The 25480-nt window shown below is 37.3% G+C and overlaps 2 protein-coding genes across 10 annotated transcripts in view; one reads left to right on the forward strand and one right to left on the reverse strand.

The window, feature by feature from the left end:
* Positions 1–19126, forward strand: part of ECHDC1 (ethylmalonyl-CoA decarboxylase 1) — a 60241-nt gene extending 41115 nt beyond the window's left edge. For 3 of the 6 annotated variants that reach the window (XM_068551077.1, XM_068551076.1, XM_068551078.1), the window contains one exon: positions 215–1154. In XM_068551077.1, coding sequence (XP_068407178.1) covers positions 215–623 — 409 coding nt within the window. In that variant the 3' untranslated portion in view covers positions 624–1154. Of the gene's footprint in view, positions 1–214; positions 1155–3619; positions 6727–14931 lie in introns of those variants that run through there. The other 3 variants (XM_068551081.1, XM_068551080.1, XM_068551079.1) reach the window with 3 other exon arrangements.
* On the reverse strand, positions 2640–23413 carry RNF146 (ring finger protein 146). Of its 4 annotated transcripts, none has more exons than XM_068551074.1 (3): positions 23325–23413; positions 14919–15021; positions 2640–4392 (listed from the first exon to the last, which is right to left on the reverse strand). In XM_068551074.1, coding segments are annotated over exons 2-3 (1083 nt in total). In that variant the 5' UTR covers positions 14921–15021; positions 23325–23413; the 3' UTR covers positions 2640–3311. The 4 variants fall into 4 exon arrangements, with proteins under 4 accessions (XP_068407175.1, XP_068407172.1, XP_068407173.1 ...); XM_068551071.1 differs by having other exon boundaries at positions 14919–15026; XM_068551072.1 differs by lacking the exon at positions 23325–23413 and adding an exon at positions 23165–23318 and having other exon boundaries at positions 14919–15026.
* Between the last annotated feature and the right edge of the window lie 2067 nt (positions 23414–25480).

Consider the following 25480-nt stretch of genomic DNA (forward strand, 5'->3'; position numbering starts at 1 on the left):
CACAAGAATGTTGACCTTGTTTTCAAAGGGAAGCGCTAAATACTGTGCAATAAATTGAATTCTATACTTAGCCAGATTTTTTGAACATTGTTTTTAATACAACACATCTACCTGTAAAGATCTATGGAGATTTCAGATCAGATTATGAATAGGTAGTACTTTGTGACTAAAGCATATATAGTTTCAATTAAGTTTTTTCTTTTCTCTTCTGCAGATTAATGACTACCGAGAGTGAGATCAGATTTGTCCACAAGGAGATGGGTATAATACCAAGCTGGGGAGGTACTGCCCGGCTAGTTGAAATAATTGGCAGTAGACAAGCCCTCAAAGTGTTAAGTGGGGCCCTTAAGCTGGATTCAAAAAAAGCTTTACAAATAGGAGTGGTTGAGGAGGTCTTGCAGTCTTCAGATGAAACCGAATGTCTCAGAGAGGCACAAGAGTGGCTACAGCAGTTTATCAAAGGGCCACCAGAAGTAATTAGAGCTTTGAAAAAATCTGTTTCTTCAGGCAAAGAGCTTTGTTTAGAGGAGGCATTACAGACTGAAAGAGATCTTTTAGGAACAGTTTGGGGTGGACCCGCAAATTTAGAGGCTATTGCTAGGAAAGGAAAGTTTAATAAATAGTTTTTAAAAATATGTACTGCAAGTAAAACTCCAATGATTAATATGTATAAAAGTCAAATGATATTAAATATGAATGTCAAAACTACTTTGAAGGCTACTATTAGTATCTGGGTTTTCAACAACTGTTTGAATACCTGAGCTCATCGGCCTAGTTTTCAGTCTATTTGGGTACTTACCAAGTAATTTTGAACATCTGACTAAAATATGCAACACTTTCAGCTTAAAAATTATTAGCAATTCCCAAATTCCCATATTAGTTTTTAGGCTATAACCAAAGACCAGTTTTTAAAAGAAAAAACTACACAAAATCTATTTCTGGTGTTATTTTTCATAAAGTCTTTGTCTTGCCTTACCTGGAAATAATTTACAAAAACAGCTTAATGAAACTTAGAGAGCAAAAGTGGAGAGGGGTCAGGGGACAGGAAAATATGCAAAGGTTATGATTAGTCCTTTTCTTCTGCTCCAAGCAGCTGGAGTAAAGAAGTCATGGGTAACAGCCCTTCTTTTAAATAAAGATGCTCCTCACCTCAACCCTCTACAAATTTGGACCTTATTTATTTGATCTTTTAAATAATTATTAGATTTCTATTTTAAATTATCTATGAAACAATGATAGTCACCATATAGAAAGTCTACTAACTACAAAATTGGCCAGTTCATTTGTGTGCTCCAGAATTTCCAAACCAGTAGTTAAGAAGTACTATAGTTTACATAGTAATCAAATTTAACTTTGATCAAAACTGCCAAGGACTGCAGAGACTCAGGAAGCATCCTGTAACATACATTTGCATTTTACATCAGATTTCTATTTTTTTCTGAAAAGTAGCTAGCGTTTCTTCTTTTATAACTAGCTATCTTTTAAAAGTAAAGTTAATAACAATGTGCAACTCCGACTTTTATGATCATCTCAGTAATACAGACTTTAAAAAACGTAAGTCAAAGAATTAAGTCCTAATTCTAACCTATCAATCACAACAAGAGGTAAAAAGATGGACCTAGAGTCTGTCATACAGAGTGAAGTAAGTCAGAAAGAGAAAAACAAATACCGTACGCTAACGCATACATATGGAATCTCAAAAAATGGTACTGATGAACCTAGTGGCAGGGCAGGTATAAAGACGCAGATGTAGAGAATGGACTTGAGGATGCAGTGAGGGAAGGGGAAGCTGGGACAAACTGAGAGAGTAGCACTGACATATATACACTACCAAATGTAAAATAGATAGCTAGTGGGAAGCAGCCGCATAGCACAGGGAGATCAGCTCGGTGCTTTGTGACCACCTAGAGGGGTGGGATAGGGAGGGTGGGAGGGAGGCTTAAGAGGGAGGGGATATGGGGGTATATGTATACATATAGCTGATTCACTTTGTTGTACAGCAGAAACTAACACAACATTGAAAGCAATTATACTCCAATAAATATGTAAAAAAATAAAAAATAAATAAAAGTAGTGACAGTTTATATTCGCTATTGTAACATTCAATTCACCTTTGAAAAATCATATTAAAGACAACTTGCGTATGCTTCGTGATCCTACTGTTTTACTCAGGAAAATATAGAAGAGAAACTCAGCGTTACTTTTCTTCAGAATCAAATTCTGGATTACCAAGTTAACCCAATGCTTCCTACCTTGCTATATAGATTGTACCACATTTTGTGTTGAATCCCTTTGTGTCTACTAATGCTGTTTAAAAATAAGCCTACCATTTAATTCAGATTAGGGTTAGCCATTAATGAATACTGGCAAAGAAAATCTAATATATATACACGGTCTCTACTATCAGTTATTTAAGGCCTTTAAGTCTCACAGGCTTTAGGTTTATTTCCATACATATTTATTCCATGAACATTCCCTGTAGACTCTGTTTAAATATTCTCTATGAAGAAATCAGACTTTTCTGAGCAGGTGGACTATGTAAGCTGAATACACCACCGATTCAAATCACCCCCTTTTTAGTGACCTTTTGGCCACAGATGTCAAAATGTTTCCATCCCCTTCCAGACTCAAGAGACAGATTATTTTTGATAAACTCTAGTATTTATTAAATTATAAAGTCTGTAATCAAAAAGAAAAATGTGGATCAAGACACACCTCAAACTACAAGGACTAGACAGCAAAGCCTATGGGAACGCCATGAAGTGTGTTAGACAAGATTCTGAAACATAAGTTATAAGCTGTTTTCTTTACATTTCCATTTCAGTAACTTTACTATTAAATAGTTGTTATTCATCTATTTTAAAACCCCAAATTCACATCTATGCTCACGTTAATTGAGCTGCTTGTTCATACTGATCCCAGACATCTCATAGGTGCCAAATTTTAGTAATGGTTTTTATGTCATTCCATGCAGAAAAATATGACAATGCAAGAATCAGATGAGGATCGTTAATGCACAAATAATACACGCTGGCCAAAAGAACTGAAGATATTTTAAAAAACTATAAACAGACCTCAAGAAAACTGGGTTATTACTAAACAGCTCTCAACTATTAACACCCAAGTTCCTTATATTAAATAAATTTCTCAACAGAGACATGATAGACGTTTTAATTACAGGTCTATCCTTACCATACCCCTTCCCACCCCAACTCCCAAAATGCACTACTAGGGATGAGTATAATGTTATGTGGGCAGAAATGTACAGGTAACCATTTTTACCTTGAGCATGGATCTGAAAACTTTATTACTTAAACTTCAGTTACTGTGCACTGTCCATCAGGCCTTCTGGATCTGACACTGACACCCACTGTTGCACCCCCTGCCACGGATGGATCAGTTCCTGATAGATCAGATCGATCAGATACTGTCTGGTTGGGATTAGGAACCGAAAGTCTCTGTTGGGTCAAGGAGTGTTGCGCAACAAGCGCAGATCCATCCTCACTATCACTACTGGCATCTGATTCGGTTTCTTCAATGGAAGTGTCTGGTGCTGGTACCCTGCCTGAAGATGGTGACTCATGATCTTCTTCTCCTTCCCCCCTATGACTCCTTTCAGCTATGCTGTCTCCACCGAGTTGTAAATGTGCAAAAGAGTCTTCCAGAGAAGTGCCTGCATCAGGGGATGGTGTTGCAGGGCTTGTTAACTGCCCATCTACTGACGTCAGGGGCCTTACAGTAGACGACACCAGAGGCTGAACAGAAGCTCCACTCTGTGCTGGTACACTGTCCGCTCCATCAGCAGAGCTCTCTCTTGCTAGGTTTACGGTATTAGCATCACAGTCCAGCCTAAGTCCGGCTACTCCCTTCTTTGGTATATCTATTATATCCCGCTTAATCTTCCTGCGACGTCCATGTTCATTTCTCCTATATTGAACCATATTTTCAAGATCGGCAACATACAGAAACCCGGCAATTAACATTTCGGTGCTCTTTTTACCTTTGGAAAAAGCATCTTCCAGCTCTCTACTAGTACGCTCATCATACTGCCACCACCCATTTCTTCCTTCATAATACCATGCATATTCACCATTTCCTCTACTTGCTGCCTTGAGTTCTTCTGGTGACAATAAGGTTGGCTTATCAAGGAAATCCTCGGGAATTTCTTGTCGACAGAGGGCACATCGCTTTCCAAGCCATGACGCTCCCTTCACACACAGATAGCAGAAAACATGCTTGCAAGGCAGACTGACTGGGTGAACACATGTTTGCAGACAAATGGCACATTCAGGGACAGTCAGAGAAGGTGCAGTATTAGAACAGGACTCATTTGCTTTCCTGTTCGTAGGAAGCATGTTTATTGAGTGATCAATTTCACCACAGCCAGCCATCCTGAGAAAATGAGAGAAAATACATATAATATTAAAATCTTGTTTTAACTCTTCCAATATCTTAATTCAACAATTCAGAAAACATTAAGTACCTGTTACATGCAAGCCACATCCTAGACAATGGGGATACAAAAATGAAAGTAGAGAAAAAACTCTAACTTGTACAGAAAAATCTTTTTGATTTGTATTAATTTTTACTTGTGGGGGGCAATGAGGCACACAAATGTTAAGCCAAGAATAAAAACATACAACCAAAGTATAGATTTCAAATAAATACACCATTTCTATTCATTCACAGAACTTGCAAGATAGAACTAAATGCAAAGCTTTTAAAATGTATCAATACAACCCATCTAGACTTTTACAATCAGTCTGGAAAGTAGAGAAACAGAAAATCGCTAAAAGTAATTCAGGTTACAGTTGCAGAAAGTAACAAATTTTGTAGCCTTTTAGGATACTACTAGGTGCAGTTTTGCAAATATTGCCATGTATTAATGTACTTTTGGTACTTGACAAGGAGACCATATGAAATCAATACCAGAGTTTAAATTCTAGAAATTCCCTTTCTCTGCTGTATAATCTAAAAACACTGGTTCAACCAGTCATTTCATTCCCCCTCTGTGATACACTCTCTTCTTATGGCCTTTTCTGTTGTTGCTGCCTCTTTCTAAACCATATATATGCTCTTCTTGCTATACTCTTTCAAGATGATCTCATCTATATTCATGGCTTCAACTGTTACCAACTCATAAGTTGACAGTCACCAGCCCAGGTCTCTCCTTTTAGCCCTATACCTATACTTTTAATTGCCTATTTTAGATCTCTTCTTGGATGTCTTGAAGGCACAAAAACTGAATTTATGATCTGCTTCCTCCTTATTTACTCACTCCCTAAATGCCCCTCTGGAGACACCTCTATTCATCTGCTTTTCAAGCCAGAAATCCATCATTGAAGCTGTCCTTCTCCTAACCCCTCCCCAACCAAAACATCAGCAAGTTTTATATTTTACCTCCTAAATATCCCCTAAATCCATCTACTATCCATCTCTACCCTTCCCTAGTCACCAAGCAAACACTACTTATTAAATTACTGCATATGCCTTTTAATGGGTCCAGCCTTACCCCTTTTTAAAAAGTTGATTTTAGGTTAAAGACCAGGATCTATATGCCCTGCATGGTCTGGATGCCAGCTCCCACGCCAGCCTCATCTCACATCAAACTTCCCCTTGATCAGGCTTCCAGCCACAGTGGCTACTCCCTCCAATAATAGGTTTTCTCTATATGGAACATTTCTTCACTTCTTGCCTCTCATGCCCCGCCATGGACAAACTACTACGCATCTTATATCTCTCTTGAGAAAGCCTCCATGAATTCATAGAAGTTAGACGGGAAGCAACCCCACCAAAAAAAAAAAAAAGCTCAACAAATGTTACAATCATGTAAGACCATGGGGGAAAATAACATGAATACCGAAGTTGCCCTGAAGAGGAAAGAGAGAGGAAAAAAACCCCAAAGATTTGTCAAACTATCTACAAACAATAAATGCTGGAAAGGGTGTGGAGAAAAGGGAACCCTCCTACACTGTTGGTGGGAATGTAAATTGGTGCAGCCACTATGGAGAACAGTATGGAGGTTCCTTAAAAAAACTAAAAATAGAACTACCACACGACCCAGCAATCCCACTCCTAGGCATATACCCAGAGAAAACCATAATTCAAAAAGATACATGCACCCTAATGTTCACTGCAGCACTATTTACAATAGCCAGGACATGGAAGCAACCTAAATGTCCATCAACAGAGGAATGGATAAAGAAGATATGGTACATACATATCATAGAATATTACTCAGCCATAAAAAAGAACAAAATAATGCCATCTGTGGCAAAATGGATGGACCTAGAGATTGTCATACTAAGTGAAGTCAGACAGAGAAAGACAAATATCATATGATACCACTTATATGTGGAATCCAAAAAAAAAGGGGTACAAATGAACTTATTTACAAAACAGAAGTAGAGTCACAGATGTAGAAAACAAACTTATGGTTACCAGGGGATAAGGTACCATAAGTTTGAGGGATAAACTGGGAGATTGGGACTGACATATACATACTACTATATATAAAATAGGTAACTAATAAGAATCTGCTGTATAGCACAGGGAACTCTACTCAATGCTCTGTAATGGCCTATATGAGAAAAAAATCTAAAAAAAAAAATAGTGGATATATGTGTATGTATAACTGATTTACTTTGCTATGCACCTGAAACTAACACAACACTGTAAATCAACTATACTCCAATAAAAATTTTAAAAATTAAATTAAAAAATAAAGATTTGTCAAATGATGTATAGAGCTTAAACACTGGCATAAAATTTGGAACTTCCACCTTACTGATTCAGATAAACATTTATTATACTACTACTATGGTCCATATACAATTCTGAGTATTGATGGATCTAAAGATGACTAAGACACATACCTACTCTGTTAAATAAGGAAACGTACATGCAAACAAGCAGATATTCACAACGTGACCTGATTGCTACAATAACTGAAATGTGTTAGGATACTTATTAAAACTAACAATGATAAGAGAGATGAGAGGATAAACATAGGTTAGAAAATTTGGGGTACAGGAGGCTGGGGAGTGGAGGAGATTCAAGGCAGAGACATGTGCAAAGCACTGAGTTATAAGCAATGGAGCAGCAGGAAATAAAGCTGAAAAGGTAACCAGATGCCCAACCTGAAAACCTTATTGTGCCCTGCTAAAGAAACATCTGATTTGGTTTAATCCCATAGTAACAGGAAACCACAGATATTTTAAAGGGGGAGAAAATGGTAAGAGGGAGTATATGAGTGATAAGTGAAAGACTGAGAAATGGAGGTGAAGACCTCACAGAGACTAGCAGCCCTTAATTAACTGCTGCTTAAAGTGAGTGGCAATCTCTCTCTACTAGTTGGTTCTACCATTTTAAATACGGAATATTTAGTATTTAATCACCATAAGGATATCTGCTTTATTCCCCAAGATCAAGCTCTCAAAAATGGGTTCAATGGTTACAAAAAGTATATAGTCAGTAAAAATGTTCACACTTATCTCTTAGGCTTTCATCACAGTACATCTAATCAAACAAAAATCCATTCTCTTACTGCTTTTTCTGTGTCCTTGGTTCCTCAACAGGCAAGGTTCAAAATGATAGTAAGTTTTTGAAAAGACTGCACTTATCGAGAAAAGGAAGCAACACACAGTCTCAAGGGAAAGAACTGATCTCCATGAAATGCTTAATTTCCAATCTTTTTTTTTTCAACCTTTAATTTCATTTCCAATCAACTCCTTTACCAGAAACTCTAAGTTACAGAACCTAGTAAAATACAACTTTTTCCTAACCTATGGTAAATTCTAAGTCAACCAAATATGACCTCTTAATACATGTTAGGCACTACAGGAGCTTCAGAGTATTTTGAGATACACTCGTGCCTTCAAAGATTTTGTAATTTAACAATCTGAGTTATAAGTGAAAGCACATGCTTCTCAACCGGTCAATTAATATCCCCCACCTATTTCCCCTAAAATGAACTGGCTGTACACAGAATATTTTGTTAGGCTCTCAAAAACTCATATGTATTTCTTGAATACAAAATCTAAGTACTTTCCAAAATGGCAAGAGACAGAATACCACATATTTCATTTGTCATTTAGCAAAAGATTCAGAATACTTTTGTCTGCCCCAGGTAATCTTACACAGTGGTAACAGTTTATGTACACTACTTTCAATTTGGCCAAATACCATACTCAGTGCCCAAAGTACCTTTAAGAGATTTAAAAGAAAAAATATCTCACACACCATGCTTCTGGGACTTCAGTTTTCTCATCAGTAAAACAGGAAAAATTCATGTTTTGACTCAAAATTCCCTTTTCTAAGATATCTAATACATGCTCATCACACAGTACATAATAAATACTTGCTAACTGAACTTAGCTTCTCACTTTTCTGTTTATTGGCAAAAGCTATATATAGGCCGTGCTCAGGAAAAGAACAACTGAAAACAGTTGTAAGGCACTGGCTACCTAGTTTTAATTCATCAGGTCCTATCGCTACATTTAAATCTCAGGATAACTTAACATTTTCGTAACAAAAAGAACTAAAATCAGCTGTAGAAAGGGTGAACGATTAGTACATATATTCTTTCATCCCTTTCAATTTAAGTTAAAGAAATCAGTTGTCAATGAAATTCTTGAAAATCTTTTTTTAAAATCTCCAAATTTATTTGAAGCCCAAGTAAGAAAAAGAAAATAAGGAAGCCCTCCATCCACAAGTAATAATTTAACTGAGTAAGCGAGATGTTTGATTCTATTTGGAAGACAAAATGTTGAAATGGGCTAATGCTCATCAGTACTCTGAAAAAACAATGGCAACATCTCATATACAATAAGTCCATATCCTAAACTATCTAGGTACCTTCTGGGCAAAGGACAGGCCAATAAGTTTAAAATTTTAAAAAGAAAATGTCTAGTAAAATGTAAATAAAATATCCAACAGTACAACTTGGATGAATGCCATACTTTTAAAAGATACATAATCCCAAACCCTGCTGTATTTAAGTAAAATTAACCCCAAAAGTCAATCTTCCATTAGATGCAGTTATCTACAAAAAAGAAAGTTTTCAACCTAAAAACATTACTCTCCATCCTGTTTAATATGATCAATATTTTATATGACTCTTACTCTTGCATGCACAAATAAACGTAAACATATAATTAACAAACTAAAAAAAGCAATTACAACCATCTCAGGGGAAGACATGAACTGTGAAAGCAACAAGCTTAGAAAGGCAAAACAATTCTTTTGGGGCAGGTATTTTGGTTCCCTCATTAGAATGAAGTAAAATTGGATAAACTTCATCAGAAAACAGACACAAGATAGTTAAAGTTTCATTCACCTAAAGCACTTTCAACTATCAATTTGCCATAGCAAACATCAAATTCTGATTCTGTTTAGCCCACCAAATACACTCCTAGTCTATCACCAACTAAGAAACGGAGAGAACTTATAAATACTTTTTACATAACTCTGGATGAGGCACATACAGTGGACAAGATACCATTAAGATATTTAACAAGATAAAGACAAAGCAACCCAAACCACTAGCCTGCCTATCTATAGACACACTTCAAGGTAATTTTCATTACCATTTTAATCTACTCTACAAAACAGACTTTTTTTCTTTGCATAGTTTCAATGATCTTCAAATGGGTTGGAGACTGAATATGTTCAGAGGATCATACTGGTGTGTAAGAAATGCTTTTTTTCCTTTCCTTTTTGTAGAGCAAGGATTTGATAAAGAGAATGCTAATCAAAGAGAGGTATTCCCTAATAAATGTCTCAGGAAACTTCAGAGATCATTTTGGAAAAGGGAATTTATTTCCTGGTTACTAAATTAAGAATAATATGTAGAAATTTGGAATGACGTTAGTCCAACTCTGCTGAAGAACATAGTAAATGTTTCACTTTTTCCAAGACTTTTTTACTAACTGAACTCTTAATGTGATATTATGACTTTTAAGCATAAATCCCATTCTTCTTCTAAACTATGTAAAATATTTCTGGAAGACAAATAAACGTCTATTAATGCTAGTAAGGCTTCTCTTCAACAAGACCAAATATAGAGGGATATGGGCAGATTTAGTGGAAATTTCCAAGTATTCAGATTTTGTTTAATCTTCCTAAAGACATTTCATTAGTCAAAAGAAAGGTAAAATTACTATAAACGAAAAAGACCTTTAGCTTACATAGTATTGAAGACATTTCTGCCAGCAATAAAAACTACAAATATTAAAAATCAGATTTTTAAGTCTGGGCTCAGAATCCAATTAAAAACATAAAAAAGGGAATAAAGAATAAGGTACTGCAACATCTTTTGTGCAGACCTACCAAAAAAGAATGGCATCTTCCTTCCCAAAACTTTGACTATTTTTTAAAAGAAAAAAATTCCTCAAATCTTTAGTTCTGCTGGAATATAAAGAGTTTGAGGTTTAATACAAGTTAAAAATATAACATTAAAATTTTAATTTTAACAATGACCATTCCTAAGTCCTTAAGGCAAAATTCTTAACTTTTCCTATTGTACAGTGTGTTGTAATTGGTGGGTGTTTAATTTCTGTTGGATGTCTGTTGATGCATATCTTATTACATTAAAATATAACAACTATTTACTGATTGCATAATATGTGGCAGATATTTTGCGAAGCACTTTATATCTAATCCTCTTATCACCCTACGAAATGGGTCCACTATTTTCCTTATTTTACAGATGAGGAAACTGAGGTACAGAAAGTTCAGGTGAAGAAATACCCAAAGCCACAGTTCATTAAGTGACGGAGCCAGCCTCAAATCTAGGTTTCATAATCCAGGTGATATGACTTCATAGTCTTTACCCTTAACTGTTACAGAATGCCTCTAAAATAATCATGACTATCCAAATGTAAGAACCGCCATCAATAATTTTAGGAAAGATAAGACTTCAGGAAGTTACTGATAAAGGAATGACATTTTTATCACCTGCTGCAAGAGCTGTCACGTATTTCTCCTTAAGCCTTTTCAGTTTTGAACAGAGAAAGTGTCTGAGCATCTACCATGCCCATGGCGCTAGCAGAGAAATGGATAATAAAACCTGCCATCAAAGTTAAGTTGAAGAACACTACATTACCTAATGGTTTCTGATAAGTGTAGGATACCATTTCTTCCTTTGTACTCCCCAGTAACTAGCAGGGAGGGGGACAGATACATTTTGAATGGATGAAATGTACTATGCAAGAAGTATTGCAAAGATCTTGTACATTACGCTATCTTAGTAAGCTTAAACACTTATTTTAAATACAAATGGTTCTTAAACATTGTTAGGTTCACAGTCTTATTAAGGAAATCTTACATATAACGTCAAGGAGTTCAAGGATCTCTATGAAGCTGGTCCATATATGAACCCCTAAGGAGGCAACAGGAATTCACTGAAAGGTTTTATGTTAGGAAGTGACAGTCAGTTTAGTAGTTTATCAAGACCATTTGGACAGGAGTTTGGAGGAAGACTTGGTAGCATGGGGCTAAAAGGAAACTAAAATTTATAGTAATCCAGGTATAAGATAATTGGCGGGGGGCGGGAGGGAACAGATGTAAGGCTCCAACAATAGAATATAAGAAATACTAAGCAAACAGAAATGAAAGCATTTAGTTACTGATGGATGATGGCATCATTCATCAAGATTCAGAACTTGAGGCGAGTTCTGACATAATGACTTTGAGATATTTATAAAGTCTTCAGATGAAGACAGGTAGGTGACAGTTGAGTTTACTAGATAGGTGCTCTGAAGAAATCTAAGCAGAAAGAAGTCTCATGAGTCACCAACACATACATGGTTCTTGGGACATAAAAACGTATGAATGCCCAAATTAAACCTGTAGAGAGAGCACACAAAAGGGCCAACCATAGAACCTTGGATTACTCCAACATTTATAAGTGAGGCAAAGGATGGGAGGAATGGTCAGAGAGGAATGGGGAAGGGGAGACATTTGCAAAAAAGAAGGGTCAAGCAAGGAGAGAACTTATAAAAGTTACTCTTCAACTTATGAAAATTTCCATATTTGTAGTGAAATATATGCTGCAAAAATTGTGAGCACCATATACTGATTAGCTATTTTGATTCCCAGAATCCATCAAGCCTGCTATCAATTACTTTTTACTCAGCTAAGACATCTTTCTTTCCCTATTCCCACAAAGGCTATTACAAAACTTCTCCAACCTCTTAGTAACAAGATATTCTGGACTCCCTTATTAAGAAATAAGGTATGAATGACTCCTCAAAATTTATTTTTATCTTCACTCTACTTTATCATCATTCCTCTTGGCTCAGGATGGGGTACTGCTAGTTTTCAAAGCTAAACCATCCCAATTCCTCCAAGACTTCGATTAATATTCTCCATCCCTAAATTTCAAAATCAACTAACATGCTAAGTCTAATGACCTCTTTCAGTCTAATCTATTCGATCCCATTGCACTAAATGATATTATTAACCATCGACTCTTTTTCTAAAAATTTATATTATTCATTTCCATGATGGTACTCTCTCCCAATTCTCCTTTCTGTATCATTTTTTTCTACCTTCTTTAGCTTCCCTTAAATATCAGTATTCCTCACAGGGGCTCTTGGGTGACCAAATTTTCATACTACATTCTACGCCTAGACAATCTACTGAATATTCCAAACTTATATAGATGTATTAGTTTGGAATACTCAGTAGATATATAGTATATATATATAAACCCCCATGAGTCCCCAAATCTAATATCCAGAACTGTTCTGGATACCTAAAATCTGTATTTCCAATTCTGTATTCAAAAAGTCTACCTCAATATTCTCCAGCCACCTGAAATCAAACATTAATAAAACCAAAATTATCTGCTCCCCTAAATGTACACCCTCTTCCTTTGGTCTCTATCTTGGATAAAACTTGGGAGTCATCCTCAGTGCCCCCCTATTCCTTGGCCACTTTGCTTTTCTGCAACAGAAACTTCTTTAGAATGTGTTCCCTTCATTCCTAAAGCTGTGACCTTAATTCTGGCCTCTTGGACACACTCTTGTACAAAATACTGACCTCCCAAGTGGCCTTCCTGACCTCAGTCCTTTCTTCTTCATCTTTCCTCAGTTCAATTATGTCTAATTAGTCTCCCCTCCACTCAATCTTCAATAGTTTTCTACTGCCTACATAATCTCATAGAAATTCCTAAGCACTGGCTTTCAATTATACTGACATAGCCTTCAGAGTAAAACAGACTTAGTTAAAATCTATCATTTATTCTTACTGTTGACCTCCAACAGTGTTTCCCAAACTTCTCGGAAGATGAGAATTAGCTGGTGTGCTCTCTCCTGGAAATCTGGACACATCTGGGTTAGAGTCTAAAACTCAGTTTTCAAGAAGTGCCCTAGTAGATTATTCTCAGAGAAATTTGGTAAACACTGACACAGGGAAAATGACTTCATCTCTGTTTCTTCATCAGTAAATAAGGCTACTACTATCTTCTGACTGAATTCAATAATCCAAGTAAAATACCCAGTAAGCACCTGGCAATAAGTAGGCACTAAATAAACACTCATTCCCTGTGAAGTCTCTATTTCCCACTCCATCTTCACACATAGGACTGCTCCCTGACTCCCCTAAGATACCTTGATATTTAGGCGGCTGTGCCCTTCCCCATTCCCTTGGCTTAAAAAATAATTCCTAGTTTTCTCAGATTGTTAAAATTCTATTCATTCTTTAAGACCAAACCAAAAGTTCCCTGTTCACTCTGAACCCTTCAGATGGAATAAATCCTCTCAGTTCTGAAAGCATTTTATTGTTGCCTCAATATAGTATTTCTTCTACTGTGTAATTATTAATTACATATGTGTCTTACTTACTAGACCACAGTCTCGTTCCTTGATGGCCATGATAGTCTGATGGTCAGACTATCTGACCTACAGGATTAAAAAATATACATATGTACATAGATAGATAATACATGAACAGGGTTAAATAAAAAATATATTTGTCCCAATTTTCAAGAAAAATGCTTACTGGTTTCAATTGTCTTTTATCAAATTCTCAACACTGACTAAGAATGATATGGTCATACTTTTAATGGGAATATATAATCAAAGCACCATATTGAAAAGTTGATAACAATAGTTACATGTCAAACTGGGAGAACATGTGAAATAGTATCTACAAGGGTCACACTCTGGTCAAGTATATTAAACACTGTTATCACCAAAACTGTAAAAGTAAAGTGTTCACTGCATTTTTCATGAGTGACTCAAGTTGGATATTTTTCACATCAACTTGGAAGACGGAAATATGATGTTCATTGTGTGAAAAAGTTTCATCAATAATAGAACGAAGTTCAATATGGGCAAGATCAAGGTAGTATTAACATTTTAAAGCATATTTCACAAAGAGAAACTGATAGGAAAACAGAACTAGTAAAACTGGGGATTACAGTGACTCCAATAGGAATTAAAATGCATGTACTAACTTGTTAAAAAAACCAATTAATTAAAAAACCAATTTAATTTAGTGAAACATGTTTTTAATAACTAGTGTTCTATAACCCATAAGTCTTTCTTATTTATAAAGGCTGATATTATCTCCTTAGCTTAGTTATTTAAGTAAATTACTATGTAAAGAAAAAGTAGAACCTAGAAGAACTGGAGATCTTTCCAGTTTTTTTTTAGCCTTCTATGAGCAAATTTCTCTGTCTTCAGTTCCACTTTTTAATAGAGATTTTTCCCTATGAAGAGATTTTTTTTTGGAAATCTACATTAATAATAATTTAATGTGAATAAAATTGTCAACTCAAAGATCTAAAAGTCTATATAAAATGCTCATTTTGTATAATTAAAACTAACTATGACAGATACTTGATTTATTACATTTTATACCAGTCCACTTAATTTACTGCAGCTTTGGAACAAACATGATGCCATACTTACATTTCTATTACAGATCCCACAGATGCCTGTCACAAAAATAAAACATCATCTTCACGAGCAATCAACCAGTTTGCAGTATTTTCTCCTCCATTGCTGGATCATCCTGTGCTGCAAAAGAAAAATTTCAACATCAACTTCTCTACAGACTAAGATCAACAAAATTAAAAATTAATTCAGTCAATTATGTATGATTCTTCATTTAACAAAATTCACTGGCAAATTTTATCTCAAAAGTGGAAAAATTTCAAGACAAGGATGCCTGCTTGCACCACTGCTATTCAACACTTTACTGGAAGTTCTAGCCAGAGCAATTAGACCAGAAAAAGATATGAAAAGCATACAAATTGGTAAGGAATAAGTAAAACCATTAACTATTTGCAGAGACAGTAAAATTTCCTCTATTCTCTATATAGAAAATTCTGGAGAATCCCCAAGAAAGCTACTAAAGCTAAGAAACAAATTCAGCAAAGTTGCAGTTTGTTATAAGTTCAATGCACAAAAAAGTCAGTTCTGTTTCTGTATCTAGCAGTCAACAATTCAAACAGGAAATCAAGAAAGAATTCCATTTATAATAGCATCTAAAAGAATGAAATACCTAGAAATCAACTTAACCAAGGAGGTGAAAGACTTGTACATTGAAAACTACAAAGCACTGCTGAAAGAAATTAAAGAAGAGTTAAATAATGGAAAGACAGCTGGTGTTCATGGATTGGAAGACTATGAAGATGACAGAACTATCCAAAGTGATCTACAGATTAAACATAATTCTTATCAAAATTCCAAGAGCCTTCTTTCCAGAAATGAAGAAACAAATCCTCAAATTCATATGGAATTGTGAGGGGCCCCAAATAGCCAAAATAATTTTGAAAAAGAACAAAGTTGATGAGTTCAAGCTTCTCAATTTCCAAACTTACTACAAAGCTATAGTAATCAAGACAGGGTGGTACTGGCATAAGGATAGACAAAGATACCAACAGAAGAGAGAGTCCAGAAATAAACCCATCTATGGCCAACTGATATATTTTACCACAAGAAAAAAAATTTAAGTGAAACAAGTTCTATATGGACAAAGTAGCCCACATGGAATGTATTCCATAGCCACTGCCTTCCTACAAGAAGGTAATGTATGGGAAGGCAAGGTCCTCATCACATTAACTAGGACCTCCTGGTATTTATATGTATGTCCAAGTTTAAGCCAACCTTCTCTCAAGATGCCTGCTGTCCAGGAAGTCCAGAGTCACCAACTAAAGCATCATCTCAGCCATTAATCCTCTTTCTTCTCATTTAGTATTTCCTCCTTCCACTTCATGCCCACTGTAGGAGGCTCATTTTACCACACAGAAATTAGAATCAAGCATACATGATGACTAAAGAGATGACGGGCTTCACCGTAACCACAAGACAGGAGAGACAAATACTCTTTCAGTTCCATGTGCCGCTCACAGTGTGGGAATCCATCTCCCTAAAAAACTTGTAATTTTAGTATTTAAAGATTTTTAAGACGATATATGGCCTTTAAATACAAGCCAGCCTATCTCACCAAATGTTTAACAGACCAAACAGTGTGCAATCTGTTTCAAAACTGGAGAACTTTCAAAAGTAACTGACTAGAAAGGGTTTCTAAACAACTTGACTTTTTGTTTTACTCTGACTTTAGAACTTAGTCTTTACATGGTAAGACTCCACTGTCCTGACTTTCCCCCACAGCACTTTCACTTTACCCTCCAAGAGCCTACAACTTCAATGGCACCAAAGAATACTCCATCATTCACTTCCCTCCTGTAGCCTACTCAAAATAGAAACTGTCCAGTTTCACACACAAGACAGTAGGAAACACTCTACTATTCTAACATCATTGCTCTTAAAAACAAACAAAAAACCCCCACTTATTCTTTGAAGTCTCTAACCATTGGCTATAATCCCCTATAGCTATTCTCTCTTAACCCTTAAGGTACTGACTTAATCTGCTCACTACTGGTCATCCTATTCATCTTATCTCCTGACATCTCACCATGAACCTATTTAAATATCCTTGAGAATAAACCATTCAACACCTAACTCAGAGGTTCTTGAACTTGCCCCCCAGAGGTGGCTTGTTAGAAATACACATTCTCAGGCTCTAACCCGAGGTACTGCAGGCCAGTAGAGATGGGTTTCAGCCCAGGAATCTCACCTCAAGTGATGCTGATGCAGGTAGTCCATCGAATACAATTTGAGAAACACTGTCCTTGTTTTTCCAATTCCTAAAATCCTAAATTCAATGAACTTCATCACCGCCCTCCCCCCAACAAAATATGATGGCCACATTTGGAACTAGATGCCTCCTAAAACTACTGCCTCTCTAAAATCTTAATGTCACTCTCAGATCACAAGCTCCGGTCCTTTCAGCTCACTTATTCATTCCCACACCCACTCTTTAATTTCAAGGGGCCCTCCAGTCTCTTGACCACCTCCTTTCCTTTCTCCAATACCTGATCTCATTTCCTTTCCCGCCCAATCTGGAGCCCAACCATTTTAACTTCTTAAGAGAATGCTTGGTTCTCTCATATCTCTGTCTCTCATCTACACATACTCTACACACCCCCATCTCTGCATACATCTTACAATGTGACATCTCAGCTTCCATGCCTTAACCAATGAGTGCTGACAGAGAAAAACAAAATTCTTTTTCTCATTCCCCTCCCAACACATCACACCAAATTCTGTCAACTTTCATCCCTAACACCTTTGGAATCTATCTTCCATTCTCTTGCCATTGCTAGTCCCCTAGTTTAGACTTTTATCCTCTCTCTCCCGGACTACTGTTCCGCCTGATTATCTTGCTTCAGTATCACCCCTTAAATTTATTCACCAAGTCTCTGAGTGTGATACTCTTAAAAGAAAAATGAAGCCTTCCATACGCGAAGCCCTACATGGGCTCTCCAGCCTATACAACAAAGGTAAAGCTCCTTAGGACAATATTCAAAAGCCTTAAAGACCTGAAACCTAAGTAACTCTCTAGTCTTATTTATCTCTCACAAATTAATACTCTACTTACACCTAATTACTCAGTTCTCCAAACTTCCCTCTGTAGTTCTGTATTTCCTCCTGCCTGGTATAGTCTCCCTCTTTTAAGGCTAAAAAGAATGCTACTACCTTTCTCTGACTACCTCCAAAAAACTGTTCCCTCCCCTCTATTTTGTAATTCTTCTGTTACTGAATTTATCATATGCACTGCAATCATCTGTTCGCTTCTGACTCTTCTAGTAAACCACGAGCCCCCTGAAGACAAGGACTATTATATCTCTAAGCAGCCAGTAAAATGCCAATCAGTTGTTGACGACTTGAACTCGTATTTCTTGGATGAATGAAAAACTAAATTTATTTACTAACATAACATTTGCATTCTAATTGTGAATAGGCACCCAGCCACAAAAGACATAAAGATATCTAAGCTCTAATCCTTTCTTTAAACAACTTAAAATCTAACAGAGGGAGTTACTACATTTACAAATATAAAATTCATGCCATCTTTATATCTTCTGACAAGTACATCATTTATCCAGCTTTATTCCCTGGCAATGAATTCTCCAGAATGCAGATAAAAATCTAGGAATAAAACCAATTTTAGTAAATCTTGCAAGCTACGGGGACTTTTCCAATTCCTGTATCCCATGGCTAAATTTCAAAGCTGACTCTAAATGGATAATGGTTGAGGGAAGGAAAATAAACTAAAACCTATGTAGTAATCTAGATCCTAGCTATGACAACTGTGGTCCTCAACTAGCAACATCAGCATTACCTGGGAGTTCCTTACAAACAAAATATCTGAAGCCCCACTCCCTACCAAGAGAATCAGATCTCCAGGTATTTCATATGCATATTGAAGTTCAGGAAGCACTAGTAGACCCATTATATCATTGAATCCTCAAAATGACTCTGTGAGAAATTTTATAAATGAGGCATCCCAAGCCCACAAGGATTTAACCCCAAATCACAAAACTATCAATACTGGGAGATGAGATTCAAGCTCAAGTGTATCTTTAAAAAAATATTTTCCTCAATGTGCTGTATCTCAAAGAAAAGGTCTAGAATACCATTATCTAATAGAAAGATGATGCAAGCCACATATGTAATTTCACATTTTCTATTAGCCACATTAACAATAATAAGAAAACAGGTAGATTTAAAGAATATATTTTATTTAACCCAATATATTCTAAACATTACCATTTCCACAGGTATTTAATATAAATAAATAATGTGATATTTTACACTCGTGTGTGTGTACACTCTTTGAAATCTAGTGTGTATTTTACTTCTAGCACAACTCAATTCAGACTAGCCACATAGTTTGCTCAATAGCTCCATGTGGCTAGTGGCTACCAGACTGGCAATGCAGGTTTAGAATGTCTTGCATACCAACAGGTGTTTTCCAACACAAAACTGGCAATTTACTACAAGAGTTGCTGAATAAAGAAAATGAACTCCATGTTACTTTACTCACACCTTTGCTGGCACAGATAAAAAAGAAAATTGCATATTTTGCTGTGATCAAAACTGACTGGTTTAGCTAGTCCCAATTCTACCAAATAGATCCATCAACTCTAGCCTCTGAGAATTACAATGCCAATTGGGCACAACATAGGGTATGGCATGTATCAGTAATATTCAGAACAGTCATGTAAAGTAGCCCTCAGAAAACTTCTACGTTTGAAACCAAATATTTTTTCTTTAATGGAGGGAGGGGGAGGCTTTTACTTTCAACCAAAGATAAAAGAATAGTATAATTCTAAATACAGGCCAGAATTAATTTGGCAAACATACATAATTCCTTCTGCAACGAATGATTTATAAATTATGACCAAAGTCAACACAATTTATGAATTATTACAGTAAAATTTACCACAATATTTTGACATGCAAATACCAATTAGCTAATGGGTTAAGGTTCCTTCTTAAGGTGCAAACTTATACAGAAAAGAACTATTAGGAAGGTAACATAGGAAGAGAAAACATATGAAACTAAATGAGATATTTCTGCCCCTTAACAATTCTAAAGAAAAAAAGTGGCAGACTGAATTTAAAAATATATAAAAGAGATTAGAGAGTATCAGTTAATTTAAATCATTTACCCATTCAACCAATTAAGTATAAATGAAAATGAATATTGTATTATTTATAATTTGTGACCACTCAACAAATTCATGCTCCTATTATTTGCACCTACTGTTATTTTCTCTGAAAATAGTTAGGCTTAATTACAACTCCACTTTTCAAGTCAGTCATGGAGTCAAAAAAAAAGTTTTTTTTTAAATTATAGATTCAAATAAATGATTACCTTTTTTAAAAGAACTCATCAAAGAAAAAGATAAGCATGTAACAGTTAAAATATCAAATTACAAAGATCTGAAGATTTCCTGTATTTTTCCAATTATACTAACAGCTAATGTTTAATAAAATAGTTCTCTTTATTTATTCAAAATACACAAAACAGGAAATGTCTATATAAAAGATACCAGTGACAGAAAAGAAAAATACTACAAATCTTACAACTTTTGGTATACAAAGTCAAAAAAGAAAAAAGAAAAAAAAGCAAGGACCAGTAAAAGAAGGAACACAGAGAGAGAGATCGGGTGTAATTTAGCAGATACATCTTAATATTTCTTAAGAAAGAGTCCCAAATTGAGAGATGTAACTAAATGCCCTAATGTTTCCATTTTTAGCTTTCCTTCTCATCTCCTGCTAAAACTCAGCTTACAGAAAGCACAGGTCATACTGGGAAACAAAAGTCTTTGGTCAAAACTCATTTCAACTAAATGGTGTTCAATATTTTACAGTACTCTATGTTAAAGAATTATTTCCACCACTGCATTTAACACTTCCCATAAAAAACATTACTGTATGACAATCTCCGGGCTTCACAATCTTCATACCCAAGAATTAAATCTTTATATTTTCCACCCAAAAATGTGGGCTTTGCATTTTATTTTAACAAAACATTAAATGTGAATGTGAACAAATACTGTCTTTTAATCACATAAAACAGAAGTTGCATAGCCTGCAACCATTCTGTAAATAAGAAAAGCTCTGCTGCTAATTATCTGTGTGACCTTGGTCAAGTCACAACTCCCATGTCTTAGTTATTTCACCCTAATCTACACTTCCATAATTCTAAATACTTTAATTAATACGATTTAACAACGGGTTTTGTTTTAACTAACTCAAAGGGTAATAAGCCATGAACACTCAACAGTCCATAAACAGCACAGGTGATTGTAGCAGAATGTAAATAAGATGGATTCCATACCCACAAAGACAGTTTCTAATCCAGCTGGTCGCACAAAATCAGGTTCCTTGGGCACAATCAAAAACCAGGCAAGAGGATGGAAAAGGTTCACCTTCTGTTACTAACACTGGGGGAAAAAAGCATTCAAATACCCAACTGACAGTGTGTCAGGTGTTTTATGCTAGTAAATTGCTAATACATGAGATAATATTCTCTATGCAGATCAATATTGTGAAAAGAAAAAATTTAATACTATCTTTTTCTTCTACTAAGTCAAGAAATCATTTTTAGATCCTTTCAAAAAAAAAAAAAAAATCTGCCCCATCCTTGCACAACTCAAAAACAAAATACTTTACCAGTTGATACATGTCTCCTAAAAAAAAAAAAAAAAATTCTTTTTTTCTTCCTCTTGTCTAATGATCAGCTACCTGGAAAAACAGTTTTCCTGATGATTATAATTCTACCAAGTTTTTAACAACGAGTGAATAACAAAATCCTACAAATGTTTACCATTATTTTCATTTGCCCACAATTTACACTGGCCCACTTGAAACATAAATTCTAAATCAAAGATTCGGCTTAACAAAATGCTCCAATTTAAGATGTACAAGCTAAAACAAACACATCCAAAATCTATTTCTAGAGTGGTTTTTCACTTTTCCGGTTTGCTCTTTAAAATTGGATTACTTGATGTATTTTCCTGATTTTTAGAGCACTCCCAGACATTCAACACAAACAGTATTTGCTGGTCACAAAAACAGCAAAGCCAACATCATAAATCCTGTTATTTGTGCAGGTCATTTTCCTCCTGTGTCCTACATGCCACGTCTTTTAAAAGTCTAAATATAGATTCACTTATTAAAAAAACAAAAACAGTTTTAAGTCTTCCAGTTTCCATAAGTATATACTGCTTTTAACGCCAATTTCATACTTTCAAATTCTATTTTAAAAGTACACACATTGGAGGGGTACCTGAAATGTCAATCATCCAAAGACAACGCGTTTTTCTATCATTTCTTGGCTTTCTTCTCTCAATTCCACAGTTTTAATATTACTTAATAAACAAAATATTACTTAAACAAAATGTACGTACTTTAGAAACATGCTCACTAAAATGGCACTTAGGGAAAAGAAAAACATATTAAAAGCGATATCAAGGGGAAAAGATCTAGTTGCCAGAAGTGTGTGTAAACTCAAAACAATTTTTCAGCCTTTCTCTAGATGCCCACGGAAAATAAAGCAGCGGCAACAATATAAGGCCCGTACTCTTTCAGTCGGGATGGGGGCTAGGGAGAGAATTCCGCACCCAGCAACCAAAAGAACAAAGCAACAGCCTCCGCTGTTAAGATGCACCGAGGTTTTTGGAGGCTCAACGGGTACTGAGAGATCTCTTAATGATTCTGATGCTTTAATAACAGCGCTGGGCTTAACCAGGGCAAGGCGAGGGACTGCTCGTTATATTAGGCAATACCCAGAAACTGAACAGGAGGAGGAAGGAAAGAGGGAAAAGAAAGAAGCCAAAGACACTCCGGAAAAAGACAAAATGCAGGAACTCTACGCCCTGACCCAAGGCCCGGGTAGAGGCCTCCGCACGGGAAATTGGGAGTAGGATACCCCTCAAACCATTGCCGCCCCTAAATCTTGAATCCAAAAGTCCCCGCGTAGAGGCCTGACACAACCGACGAGGGGAGAGGAGAGGAGAGAGACCTGGCTGCCACCAAAGGCAGCGACGAGGACCCCGGCGGAAGAGGCTGCGCAGTAATGGCCGCTGCTCCGCCTCTCGCACCCGGACCGTGACCAGCTCCGGGCTGTCGCCCAGGACAGGGGCTGCGGTGGCCCCAGGCAACGCAGAGCCCGTCACCGTCTTCTTGCCTGTGACAGCAGCCAAGCTGGGAGCGACGGAAAAGGCTGAGCTGTCCCACCCCGGCTCGGCGCAACAGCCGCGGTCGCCCCGGCCCAAGGGCGTCCACCTACGTACCGGCCCCTGACCCCGCCGCCGCCGCCCCTCTCAGGCCCAGAGCGCATGGCCGACCCAGAGCGCGTCGCCGTTGGAGGTGACACTGCAGGCCATCACTCCTCTCCCCGAATTAGGATCCCGGAACGGCTGCCCCTCGAGTGGGCTTTGCCCCGACTCCCACCTCTGTGGCCACAGCCGCGGTCGCCTCGCAGTCTTTTCTCTTCGGCCTCGGAGCCCGCAGCAGCCGGGGACGCGCGCGCGGCCGTCACGTGACCGCCGGTAGCGTCGCGGGGGGCGGGGCCGCGCGATGCGGAAGCAGCGCCGCGCACCCGTGAGCTCGCGCCAGCCCAGCTCCGCCCTAGTTCTCCACGCCGCGTTCCTGACGCACGCCGCAGGGTGGCTACCTTCTCCTATCTTTGGGGAGCTGCAGTTTCGCCGCTTCTAACTGCTTTATATTTTGCTTTACTTGTAATTAGGTGCCGAAGAATTCTGAAAGAATGCAAGTCCACCAGAGAGAGATTTGGGGCCGAGGAAGTAAGACACGTGTAGGACCAGCAGGTGGTGCTGCTCAGAAACCCAGCTTCGAGATCCAGGAGAAGCCCTTTGGGCGCCTAGCTGGATTTGGGGGTGAAGAGTCCTTGGCAAAACTACTTGTTCTCTTTCAAAAAAAAAAAAAGAAGGAAGTTCCAATTTATTCATCTTTTGAACCACTGAGCAATTTAATAGGAAAAAAAATCTTACTTTCCTTTGGGCTCATTTTTCTTAGACTAGGACACAGGAAGCTGGAGGAAGAGATTAATCAGCATAAAAATCTAAAACTAAAGAAATGGGGCTTCCCTGGTGGCGCAGTAGTTGAGAATCTGCCTGCCAATGCAGGGGACACGGGTTCGAGCCCTGGTCTGGGAAGATCCCACATGCCGCGGAGCAACTGGGCCCGTGAGCCACAATTACTGAGCCTGCGCGTCTGGAGCCTGTGCTCCGCAACAAGAGAGGCCGCGATAGTGAGAGGCCCGCGCACCGCGATGAAGAGTGGCCCCCGCTTGCCACAACTAGAGAAAGCCCTCGCACAGAAACGAAGACCCACCCAACACAGCCATAAATAAATAAATTAAAACTAAAGAACTGGATTTATTTTATTGCACGTGTTTGGTTTCAAACATCAGAATCCTGGCATTACCCTCCATTTCACTTTAGCATATACATCGTCTTTTTTTGGAACTGATTGTATTTTCTTAATTTGTAGTAAAATGAAAAAGGTGGAAGAGCATGCTTTTTTATTTTTAAAAGAATATATGTTTCAACATTCCTTGCCAGCGTCTTCTTAACTTGCAATGCTGTTGCATTTTGAACTCTCATTAACTGTTTATGGTTAATTTTCAAGGTTGGAAATTTTTCAGTGTTTATATATATGTGCATTTTCTTTTATTCTGTCTGTCTACCTGTCTATCTGCTGATCTGTCTATCCATCTGCGTACAAGAAAGGAATTAATCAACAGGAATCCCACTAAAACGCCGTTACAGGCTTCAAACTCTCAGCCACAGCTATAGTCTTAGTCATTTCAGTGAATAGCTCTTGCTCACATCATCTTTCCTTGCTCACACCTATCTGTAATTTCTCTCTTTCTCTTATGCCCCATATCCACTTTGCAAATAATCTGTTGGCTCTTCGTTCGAAACACGTTTTGAATTGGACTACTGACCGCCTCCACTACAACCTACATTATCTCTTAGCCCAGGGACTGGTTTTCTTGCTTCTGTCCTTGCTTTGCTTTGAGTCTGTTCTCCACCCAGAGGCCACAGTAAACTTAGTAAAAAGGAAGTCCAGTCATACCACATCTTTGTTGGAAGTCTCCCCTAGCTTCCCAAAACAAAGTAAAAACCAAAGTCCTTAACAGTGGTGCTAAGACTCTCCCCACATTACCTCCCTGACCTCACAAACTGCTTGCTTAGCTTTGTGTTCCAAGAAGACTCTACAAAGTCTCTCAACCTCGGTCTCTGCAGTTGCTCTTTCCTCTGCTTGGAAAACCCTTCACCATAGTGGCTTTCTCCCTCTGTCTGGGCTCAAATGCCATCTTTTCAGTCAGGCCTCTACTTGCCAAACTATTTTAAATCGTGACATTCCCCCATTCCCAATATTTCTTATTCCTCTCACCTTTTTCTCTCTAATACTTAGCACAATGTAAAGGATGACTTAGTTTACCTATTTATCTCTATTGTGTGTCTCTGCACACTAGAACATAAGTCTCTCGGGGTCAAGAATTTGTGTTCTATTTTGTATTCCAACTGCCAGGAATAGTACCTAACACATTTAGAGAGGCTCTCTGGAAATATATGTCG

This window comes from Eschrichtius robustus, chromosome 9 (genome assembly GCF_028021215.1).
Source record: "Eschrichtius robustus isolate mEscRob2 chromosome 9, mEscRob2.pri, whole genome shotgun sequence".
Lineage (NCBI taxonomy): Eukaryota > Metazoa > Chordata > Mammalia > Artiodactyla > Eschrichtiidae > Eschrichtius > Eschrichtius robustus.